Genomic DNA, 12,386 nt, shown 5'->3' with positions numbered 1-12,386 from the left:
AAACCCGCCCCTCCTTTGGATGTCTCTGTCAGATTTTTATCAAGCTACCTATCATCGCTACAATCCATTGCAACACATTTTGGTGATGTTCATATGAAAGGGAAAGCCCCACTTCAATACTGTTTCCCTCTTACAGCTCACGCATGCAATAATGCTTCCACTAATCTTGTTTCTTGGATACCCCCGGCCACTGGGCATGTAAAGCTAAATACAGATGGATCTGTTTTGAATGGAGTTGGAGGAACTGGTATGCTGCTCTGTGACCACACCGGCGCCATCATCTTCAGCTCTTGTAGACACCTTTTTTCTTGTGATGATATTTTGGAGGCTGAGATCTTAGCAATCCGGGAGGGACTCATGCTCGCTCTACAGTGAAGCAGTCTACCAATTTATATTGAAAGCGACAGTTTGGAAGCAGTGAACATGGTGAAAAGTGGAGATACAAATAGATCAAAATATGCCTTTCTTATTAGAGAGATTAAAGATAGTATGTCCGAACGTAGTTCTTGTATTACTCATATCCATCGTAGTTGTAATAATTCTAGTCATGTTTTGGCCAACTTTAGGAGGACTCAAGACCGAATTGCTGTATGGCTTGGGTCAGGACCAGATGCCGTTTTGGACGCTGTTAAGCGTGACTGTAACCGTGTTTTGATTGAGTAATACAAGAATTATTCCGCAAAAAAAACGAACCATAAAAAGGACACCTGGAACAGTTTTCCCTACTACAGCAATGGTGGATGTATCTGAATATGGTTGATGAGTTATTTAGTTTACAAAATAGCACACATCGATATGATGTACTCCCACCGTTTCATAATATATAAGAGCGTATTTTACACTACGCTAGTGTCAAAAACGAACGCAACACCTTAACTTATCAAATTCAGAAAAGTTCAGTACAAGACACGCGGCAACCGGAAGAACAAACCAGGAAAATCAGGAAGATCCAAGTGCCCGACACAACACCGAGGCCAAGATGGCCGAAGGAGAAGAAGCTCCAACGCGCCCCCAGCCGGTTAAGCATCCTCGCTGTCCGATGCAGCCCGCTGCGAAAGGCTGGCCCTTCCTGATGCAGTACCGAGGTGACGAGCGACATCAACGACGGAGAACACAAGCTACGCTGATTCCGGAAGAACTTCGCCAACGCCATCAAAGACGGCACCCACCGGCAAATCATTTACATCTACTGCAGCGTCAAGGTGCGCAGCCACTGCAGCGTCGTAAGCGAGAGGCTCCATCGGTCCCTCCGTGACGTAACTTTTCACATGAAGAGCGGTTGGCGCCTGCTGGATGAACGACGTCAGCTCCAGCCTCCATGACGCATATCCGTGTCCGACCTCCGACGATGCTGGGGCTCCGACTCCGATCGAGGTAGCAGGCCCGATTTCGACTTGTTTTCCTGCTGGTCCATAGCAGTAGTTCTATAAATTGAAGCGAGAGGGTCAGGCCATGGCGTACGTGCATCGCAGACAAGCCCTTTGTGTCCCTGATTTTCATCGGCGAAAGAGTAGCGGTTAGCAGCCGCAGAAACCAGCCGTTCTCGTACGACCCTTCCACGATGAAGCTTCTTCCGGCCGCCCTCGGCCTCGTCGTCCTCCTCATCCTCGTTCCTCAATAGTGTGGAGGCCCGGCCAGCCCCTGCCGGCGGCCATCAGAACAAGTCGTCCAGCAACACCTTCTTCGTCTTCGGGGACGACTTCGCCGACAACGGGAACCTCCCTCTCACCGAACCCGTCACCAAGATGTCGCGGCAATGGGCCTACCCCTACGGCTCCGTGTATACCGATGCCCATGGGTTTCCGCGACCAAATACTCCGTCTGGCCGCTTCTCCAACTGCAAAATCCAGTCAGATTTCATTGGTAAGGCACTACCTTATATTACCACAAAAAAAGTACTGTTATATTATGCAAGCACGAGCGTGATTGGCCTAAGTAGCCCCAGTGATGTGAGTATCATATCAACGGAGAATGTATATATATCCATAAACTAATTTGTTTGTGCATCTTACTAACTTAATTTCATGTATGTGATGCAGACTAATGCTTATATTGGAAAGGTGACAAAAGAGGTTGCGGCTAATGTGGAGCAATTGTTGAAGCTCGGGGTGAAAAAAGTTCTTGTCAACAACTTGCACCCTATCGGTTGCACGCCGTCACAAACCCGAACCAATAACTACACCGCGTGCGATATTTTTGGAAATTTGGGTGCATCAATTCACAACGATAACCTGAAACAAGTCATGACAGTAAAGAAGAATGTCCAGATCATCGACCTATACACCTCATTTACTAGTATTGTGGATCATGCGCCAGGTATGTATGTATTTTTCATGCAAAGTGTCTCATTATTTTAGAAGTTCCTAACATAATTAGATGGAGTTTGATTGTGTGCTTGTACTACTTCTTATGAACTTTTTTATTTTTATCTACATTAATGTAGGTAAAGGCTCGGATCTATCTAAGCAATTCAAGCGCAAACTGTCGCCCTGTTGCGAGAGTTTGGATTCGAATGGCTATTGCGGACAACAAGGCGAGTCGTCCTCAGAGCTTCTATACACCGTGTGCGACAAGTCCGACAAATTTTTCTATTGGGACGACATGCACCCCACACATGCAGGATGGGAGGCTATCATGAAACAGTTGGAAAAGCCTTTGAAGGAGTTTGTAGATCAAGAGTAGGTAGCTAGGTTTTAAATAAATTATCTATGTATGCATCCATGATGACAATCTTCTGATTGTATTTGTTTGATAGTTTCAAGTATTTCAAAGACTGGATTTTCTAGGATGAATATTAAATTGCATTTGCATCTTCTTTTGCGAAAACTATATTTATAAGATGTAATTAATGTATACCATATGCCACATTTACAGTAAAGATGTGTTCTAGCTATACAAGTTGAGTACTTGCATATATACGGCTCTATAAGCTCAACGCGATTCCACGTCAATTGATTTTTGTTGTCAGCATGATCTATCGAGGCAACGTGTTCTAAGGGTGACGGGTGCCTTGTCGGCGGTAGTGGTTGTTCGGTCATCCAGAGCTCTCGATGTATTTATTTTATTTGGGCTGATTTGTACTAATGGTGAACCTTATAACCGATCAAAGTCCTTTTTCAACAAAAAAGGTAAATATGATAGAAAAACTAAAGCCAATCATTCGAGCTTGATCACCCATTCTCACAAGATTAGAGGATGTTCAGATAAGGATAAGGTTTATTTTTGAAGATCTTCGGCATTTAATTAGTTCATCAGAAGTACACCATCCAAATACACCTTTATGCTCTTCGAGATTAACTTGTTGGCTTACAAAAAACTACCACCGAGATGCTTGTTTGCTTTTAAGACAGAACTCCCTGAAGGGCTGCTGCTTTTCCATTAAGAATGAATAGTTACAGTAGACTTCCGAATTAAATAACTGGAACTTGGGCATGTGTTGCAACTTGACAATAGACTCCACCCCATCAAAATTGTCGACTTCGCATGCATTGTGACACTGTACATGGATGTCTCTTGTGCAGTCAACGCTTTTCTTGATTCAGGTAAGGATATATAGATTTGAAACTATTTTTAAAATGGTGTTGTATTTAATTTTTAGGGGGGTGCACAAGTACTTCCATGATCGTCCAGCCGGCAATCGAGTGTAAAAAAATACGATATCAATATGGAGAAAGAAACATCACTAGAAAGGGTATTCATCTTTAGACATAGTGGAAGGTCAAGAATTCGTTTTCTCATGTGAAACTCGTAGTTGTTCCATTAGCACTCCACGGCTGAACAAAATATCTGGCCACCAATACTCTCACATATACCTGGCCATGGGAAGCCCGGCCCGGCCGGCCCGGCACGAAAAAGCCCGACCCGGCCCGGCCCGACGCTGCCCCCGGGCCGGGCTCGGGCCTAGATTTTGAGCCCGAAGGCCGGGCCCGGGCCCGTCTTTTTTGCATTTCTCTAAAGGTCGGGCCGGGCCGGCTCGGAGCCCAACGGGCTTTTACATGTTCGGGCCGGGCTCGGGCCCAAAAAACAGGCCCGATGGCTGGGCCGGGCCGGGCTCGGGCCTGGGTTTTTTTCGTCGGGCTTGGCTAGGCCCGGCCCGAAGCCCGGCCCGGCCCGAAGTATGGCCAGGTATACTCTCACATCATCCGCACACCTTTTGGCCATAGCAACCTAGGTCCGTGCCTCGCTCCCATTGCCGGCAACTAATGTGCGATTTTATTACAAGCCCCGGGGTTCAAAGAAAGAATGACTGAAACAAAGTTTAGGGGCGCCCGCAATGTCACAATACGCAGGGTCAAAGTCTGTAATCTGCAGCGCACTGGTCAATTGGAAGTCAAGAATTGGCAGAGAGAAAATAGATCGAAGTCATGTACGATAGAAGAGGTAACAGAAAAGGATAACCAAAATTAACAGCACTACCTAAACTACCTGCCAAAGGATGGAAACCTGGGTAGGCCGGTAGGGTGTAAAGGTCAAAGGGGCCCTAGAATGGTAGAAACATTTGAAGAGAATAACTTAGATTTGGCGCAGATGAACCATACGGGGTGAAGTACCAAAAATTTGATGTTCCCAAATATCAAATAGTGATAGATGTTTTCCTGAGGTCACTCATTGTGAGTAGTAATAAACTTATAAACTGGCTAAGGTGTCGGTATGTTACAACGCACACCTTGTGCCTCATGCCAATATACGGTGATTCGTTATAGATGGCAACGCACACCTTGTGCCTCATGCCAATATATGGTGATTCGTTATAGATGGCCCGGCTAAGTCCACTGCCAAACTCAAGTAATGTAAATCCATCATCGAGCATGGTTTTTTTTTTTTGGCGGTCTATTCCAACAAACTAACATATACTAGGATCATAGAGTCTAAATGATCACATAGTTTGAACCATTCACAAGGGTGCTTCTAATATATGAAATGAGTATTAGCTTGATGGTTATATATAGAAGCATATGTGGAGCAAGGTGTGGTTGGTTGGTGGCAATGTCATAAATCTAATAGAAGCACTTCCTTGTGGAAACCGGAACATGTAAATGTTGTACATATAGGCTACCGCATGAGCTAGATGGCATAGTAGGTCTCTCTCATCCCTCACCTCTCATGATAGAGGTTGTAGGGTTCCTTTGTGTTGTCAATGATGTGGGAACGAGAGCAATGGGAGGTGTTTTCCATCAACGACATTCACAGCTCTAGCACTGCAATATGTACAAGGGACGGTCAATGGCGGGTGCCTTGCTTCGAGGCAGTGACGTCAGTGCCTGGGGATGACTTCGCCGACAACGGTAACCTCCCTCTCACCGAGCCCGTCACTGAGATGTTGCAGCAATGGGCCTACCCCTATGGCTCCGCATATGCCGACACCGATGGGTTTCCGCTACCAAATACTCCGTTCGGCCGCTTCTCCAACTATAAAATCCAGTTTGATTTCATCAGTCAACACTCAGCACTCGACACTATGTTATATAATTACTCCTTCTGTCCCAAAATGCAAGACCAGTTTTGACACTATCATAGTGTCACAATGATCTTGCATTTTGGGACGGAGGGAGTATTATGTTACAGAAAAATTGTAATCTTTGGTGCATAATAGTTATCCTACTCATTGTTTTATTAATGGGATAATTAGTTTTATGTCACTAGTTGAGTCACCCTCGACAGGTTTACCCTTGTCGAAAATTCTTGGTCTTGCCGAAGTGTGTTTGGTTCCCTTATGTTTTTGCCCTTCCGTCCCAATTCCATCCGGTCAAAGGCATTTGACCGTTAGGGGGACACTTTTCTGGACCATTTTGCCCCTCCTTACAACTTCAATTAAAACACAAAGAAAAAACAATGTGATGCTTACATATGGGCCCAATTAAATACAAAATTAAAAATAACAAATAGAAAAACCACTCTCTCCCCCCCTTTCCCATCCTAGCTCCGCCGCACTGGCCATACGCCACCCGCGCCGCCTGTTTCGCACGCCCTACCTCCAGTGCCCCCCACAACCACCTCCCTCTCTCATCCCAGGCGCCGCCCCGCTCAGCCGACTGACGCTGCCTCACTCCTCTCCTCTCTCTACCGTCGGGCAAGCAGCAACAGCGCTGGCAAGCAATTGCCGAACCACTTCTACCGCCATGGCAGCGTCGGTGCTGAGCTGCGACACTGCTGGGCTGCGCATGGCTGCATGGTGGCCCACACGCGCGACGGATCGGGGTGGCGCGAGGCGCTGGCGTGTCTCCTGCGCACGAACGCAAGCGGGGGAACGGGCGGCAGAGAACTACCAGGCGGCGACAACCTCCTATTGCACGCAGAGAGAGAGAGAGAGAGAGAGAGGGGGGGAGGCGGGTAGGTGACACAGTGGCCTGTGGCAGGTCGATGGCGGTGGTCCAGAATTGCGGTGGTCTGGGCAGGCGCTGGATCAGCCGGCGCGGCGTGCATCCTCTCCTAGTGGCGGCCGCGGTCGGGGCTGAGAAATAAACACCTTTTTTATCTTTTTTTGTATGACATGTGGGCCATACATAGCAGTGAGACATTTAGAAAAAAAAGGCATTTCAGTCTATGACAGGTGGATCCATTAATCCTGTTGTCCTATTTGACTCGTCTTTGCCAACACGTACGAAGGGCAAACTGGTCCAAAAAATGTCCCCTTAACGGTCAAACGCCTTTGACCGGACGGAATTGGGACGGAAGGCAAAAGCATAAGGGAACCAGACACACTTGGGCAAGACCAAGAATTTTCACAAATTAGGGATAAACCTGCCGAGCGTGACACAACTAGGGGTATAAAACCAATTATCCCTTTATTAATAACTTGCAGCAACAACAACAATGTTGGGGCTGGAGGAAGCCCATCCTACGCATGCCCTCACAACATAGAAAACCCGTGACGACTATCCATTTGCGGCTGCGCGTTGGAAGGCCTGGTTTGTCCGTCTAACCCCAAACGAACGCGGCCGGACCATTTGGGGTCGTGCGTTAGAGTTGGCCTAATAAGAATTTTAGGGGACACGCTCAGCTCCGTGATGCATGGCACATGCGCCACAACAAAACGCAATTGGTCCAAAATAGCACACTTAGGAAGATAAAGTAGGTCACACAGTGGCCGTGATTTAAGTTAAGGGTACGACCACAACAGATGTATGTGAAAAGCACACCCTGGGCAAGAGGGCGTGGTCACCATTGTTAGTTGGAAAGAAAGGATTGCATATGCATCGATAATTCATTGATCGTGTGCATGATGCACATATATAGATATAGGGTGGACCGGCTTCTACTTATCTCCCAAGATATACAAATATATAGGAGGGAGAGAGGAGATACAACGGTATAAATACAAGATCATAGTCCTATACATGTATAGTAGACAACGTACGTTCAAAACAACCCCCCCCCCCCACCCCCACCCCCCTTACGTGGATTGGGCCATCCCTGACGTCGAGTTGGGAAACGACAGGTTGAACCGACCACCGGGCCAGGGGACACGAGCCACACTGCCGGGACTTCATCCAGCACAATCCGCCACAAGCAAGAGCAACTGAAACGCAAGGGATCCAAACAAGCTTCACGAAGGTATAATTAGAATCACCGCAGTTGGTCCGAAAGGTGAGCCCGTCACCCCAGAGGACGCATCGAAAATGTATAGCAAAATGCTAGGTTGCATTTTGCAAAATACCGTCCAGATAGGTAGCAAGGATTTGGTCGGACACAAGGAGAATTCTGTAGTTATGAATTTCTGTCTGACGTCAAGAAGTTAGCCAAAGATTATGCCATGTCAAAATGGCCAAAGATGTTCAGGGACTGGAAGAGCAGTGCCCGTTGCAATATAGTGGGTAAGGACTTCGAGACCATTAAGCGGCTCAATCCAACTATGGATCCCAAGAATGGATGAAGTTTTGTGAATCCTCTGGTAGCGAGTCAAGCAAGGAGATAAGCGGTCATTTCTGTAATTTACAAAAAAATCTGCAAGGTAACCACCGTCTAGGCCCCGGTGGTTACAAAGCTGCATAACCCAAGTCGGAGAAGGAGGCCGTGGACTGTATAGCCACGTGTAAACCGAATCCATTCTCGAAACATCGAGATCGTGCTCGGGACTTCCGTTTTCTCAGGGCCCGTGCAGTGCAAGACCCAGACAGTAAGGAGTTGGTCCTCCCGACGCAGGAACTTCTCTCGGCGGAGGAGAACTTGGTAACGTCAATCACCACTAATAATTTAATCCCCACAACTTATTTATTACGTACCTTACTAATCGTTTACTGATGCGGCTTGAAGCTACGTCGGTATTTCCCCCAAGAAGAAGGGATGATGCAGCACAACGGCGGTAGGTATTTCCCTCAGTGATGAGACCAAGGTTATCGAACCATTAGGAGAACCAAGCAACACTACATAAATAGGACCTGCACACAAATAACAAATACTCGCAACCCGACGTGTAAAAGGGGTTGTCAATCCCTTTCGGGTAGCGGCGCTAGAAATTGGCAAACGGACGTGAGAGAGTAGTAAATATTGATAGATCGAACGCCAAATAAAATAAAGTGCAGAAAAGTATTTTTATATTTTTGGTTTAATAGATCTGAAAATAAAAGGCAAATAAAATAGATTGTGAAGGCAAATAATATGAGAAACAGACCCGGGGGCCGTAGGTTTCACTAGTGGCTTCTCTCGAGGAAAATAGCAAACGGTGGGTGAACAAATTACTGTTGGGCAATTGATAGAACTTCAAATAATCATCATGATATCGAGGCAATGATCATTATATAGGCATCACGTCCAAGATTAGTAGACCGATTCCTGCCTGCATCTACTACTATTACTCCACACATCGACCGCTATCCAGCATGCATCTAGTGTATTAAGTTCATGGAGAAACGGAGTAATGCAATAAGAACGATGACATGATGTAGACAAGATCTATTTATGAAGAAATAGACCCCATCATTTTATCCTTAGTAGCAACGATACATACGTGTCAGTTTACCTTCTGTCACTGGGATCAAGCACCGTAAGATCGAACCCACTACAAAGTACCTCTTCCCATTGCAAGATAAATAGATCGAGTTGGCCAAACAAAACCCAAATATCAGAGAAGAAATATGAGGCTATAAGCAATCATGCATATAAGAGTTCAAAGAAACTCAAATAACTTTCATGGATAAAAAGATAGATCTGATCATAAACTCAAAGTTCATCCGATCCCAACAAATACACCACAAAAAGAGTTACATCGTATGGATCTCCAAGAGACCATTGTATTGAGAATCAAACGAGAGAGAGGAAGACATCTAGCTACTAACTACGGACCCGAAGGTCTACAAAGAAATACTCACGCATCATCAGAGAGGCACCAATGGAAGTGGTGAACCCCTCCGTGATGGTGTCTAGATTGGATCTGGTGGTTCTGGACTCTGCGGCGGCTGGAATTGATTTTCGTCGACTCCCCTAGGGTTTCTGGAATATTGGGGTATTTATAGAGCAAAGAACCGGTTCAGGGGGCACCCGAGGTGGGCACAACCCACCAGGGCGCGCCTAGGCCTCTTGGCGCGCCCTGGTTGGTTGTGCTCCCATTGGAGCACCCCCCAGGCGCTTCTCTGGCCCACTAGATGCCTTCTGGTCCAAGAAATCCACAAAAATTTTCGCTGTGTTTGGACTCCGTTTGGTATTGATTTCCTGCGATGTAAAAAACATGCAGAAAACAACAACTAGCACTTGGCACTATGTTAATAGGTTAGTACCAAAAAATGATATAAAATGATTATAAAGCATCCAAGAATGATAATATAACAGCATGGAACAATAAAAAATTATAGATACGTTGGAGACGTATCAGCATCCCCAAGCTTAATTCCTGCTCGTCCTCGAGTAGGTAAATGATAAAAACAGAATTTTTGATGTGGAATGTTGCCTAACATGTCATCTCATATTATTTTCTTTATAGCATGGACATTTGGACTTTTATATTGTTCAAAGCAATAGTCTAGTTTTGACATGATAACTTAAATACTCAAGCATACCAACAAGCAACCATGTCTTTCAAAATATCAACGCTAAAATAAGTTATCCCTAGCCCATCATGCTCAATCATTGATCCATTCATTAAACACACTCGCATATTAGCTACACCCAATGCTCAAGTACGATCATAGTGCCCCCTAATTGGTGCTTTATAAGAGAGGATGAAGACTCAAAATAAAAATAAAAATTGCATAAAGTAAAAGAAAGGCCCTTCACAGAGGGAAGTAGGGATTTGTAGAGGTGCCAGAGCTCAAAGCAAAAATTGAGAGATAAAAACATTTTGAGAGGCATACTTTTCCCACCAACAAAAATGAATTAGAGTTCCCTACAATTTCTATGCTAGATATATCATAGGCGGTTACCAAACAGAAATTAAAGTTTATTCCTTTTTCAATCATACTTTCACTTTCCATGGCTAACCGTATCCATGGGTTCCTTCCATACCAACACTTTCCAAGGAATTTATTATTTGACAACATAAAGTAAATTCATTTTTCATTTCGGGACTGGGCATCCCTAATACCTTTGCCTTACTCTCGTGCAATGACAAGTGAATAAACACTCATCATGAGAATAACACATCTAGCATGGAAAATATTAGCCACCCCTCACCGCCTTGCGAGCGGTATGAGCACACAAAAGAGAAATTTATTTTGAATATTGAAGATGGCACATACAAATTTGCTTAGAACGGCAAAAGAATACTACATATAGGTAGGTATAGTGGACTCATGTGGCAAAACTGGTTTAAAGGATTTTAGATGCACAAGTAGTGATCATACTTAGTGCAAAATGAAGGCTAGCAAAAGATTGAGAAGCGGCCAACCAAGAAACGAATAATCTCATAAGCGAGCATGAAGCATAATTAACACCGAATAATGCACCACAAGTAGGATATAATTTCATTGCATAACTATTGACTTTGGTGCTTGCATAGGGAATCACAAATCTTAACACCAATATTCTTACTAAATCACAATTACTCATCAACATGACTCACATATCACATCATCATATCTCAAAACTATTACTAAGAATCAAGTTTATTTTGTCCAATGATCTTCACGAAAGTTTTTATTATATCCTTCTTGGATATCTATCACTTTGGGACTAATTTTCATATGTTGCTTTTGATAATATCAAACAAATATAAGTGAAGATCATGAGCATAATATTTCTTTCTCTCAAATTAACTTAAGTGAAGCAAGAGAGAATTTCTACAAAATTTTACTAACTCTCAAATAAATCTAAGTGAAGCAAGACAGCATTTCTTCAAAAATACTAAACAACACCGTGCATAAAAAGATATAAGTGAAGCACCTTCACCTACTGCCCACAACAACCTAAGTCCATGCCTCCTCACTCCCATTGCCGCCAAGGAATGGGTGATTTTACTACAAGCCCGGGGTCCAAAGAAAGAACGACTGAACCAAAGTTTAGGGATCCCAGTAATGTTGCGATACACAGGGTAAAACTCTGTAATCTTCAGTGCACGAGTCAATCTTCAAATGGGAAGTCAAGAATCGGCAGAGATCAAATAGATCAGAAGTCACGGACGGGAGAGGAGGTAACAAAAGAAGATAAACAAAAATAGCAGCCATGCCTAAACTACATACCAAGGGAGGGGTTAGGGGGGAGGCTTTGCATATGCCGCAGAGGGGGAGAACGGAGTGAAGTACGAGAAAACTTAGCTGGTTTTTTTTGTGAATGAAACTTATATTAATTACTCAACCCCCATGGTTGTGATAGATGTTTTCCTGAGGCCACTCATTCCGAGTTCCGAATAGTAACTTATAAACCGGTTAAGGTGTCGGTATGTTAGGACACACATCTTGTGTGCCATGCCAATATATGGTACTACCTTATATGGGCCGGCTAAGTTCACTGCCAACATCAAGTCATCTAAATTTCATGACTTAGCACAGTTTTGTTTTGCTAGTCTATTCCAACAAACTAACATGTACTAGAATCATAGAGCTTAAATGATCACACATAGTTTGAACCATTCACAAGGGCGCTTCTGATATATGAAACGAGTAGTAGTTTGATGGTCATAAGAAGCATATATAGAGCCAGATGCAGTTGGTAGATGGCATAAATTAGATTTATTAGAAGTACTTCTGCATTGAATTCAGAACATGTAAAAGTTCTATATATAGTAGATGGCATAGTAGGTCTCATCCCTTACTTTTCATGAGGCTAGTCACAATAAGAGTATCATATATATAGTATCATGCATGCCAGCTACACATTTCTGTTGAGGTGATACACAATTAAGTGAGAAAAAAGGGTTGAGTATAGTGATATGATACCGTATCATATTAAATGATGTATTATTATGTGTCATCTAATAATACGCAGCACACTTTTACTAATATCTTTTGAAATTGAGT

At 44.2% G+C, this 12,386-nt stretch overlaps 1 protein-coding gene across 1 annotated transcript; it reads left to right on the top strand.

Moving 5' to 3' along the window:
• Positions 1 to 1,452: 1,452 nt before the first annotated feature.
• On the top strand, positions 1,453 to 2,771 carry LOC120964976 (GDSL esterase/lipase At5g03610-like). The gene is made up of 4 exons (XM_073499377.1): positions 1,453 to 1,457; positions 1,568 to 1,949; positions 2,040 to 2,316; positions 2,444 to 2,771. Exons 1-4 carry the CDS (start codon positions 1,453 to 1,455, stop codon positions 2,680 to 2,682), a joined length of 903 nt encoding a protein of 300 aa, XP_073355478.1. The 3' UTR covers positions 2,683 to 2,771.
• The last annotated feature ends 9,615 nt before the right edge of the window (positions 2,772 to 12,386 follow it).

Source organism: Aegilops tauschii, chromosome 5 (genome assembly GCF_002575655.3).
Source record: "Aegilops tauschii subsp. strangulata cultivar AL8/78 chromosome 5, Aet v6.0, whole genome shotgun sequence".
NCBI lineage: Eukaryota > Viridiplantae > Streptophyta > Magnoliopsida > Poales > Poaceae > Aegilops > Aegilops tauschii.
Note: the sequence above shows the minus strand (reverse complement) of the source record. Positions and strands in the feature narration are given on the sequence as shown.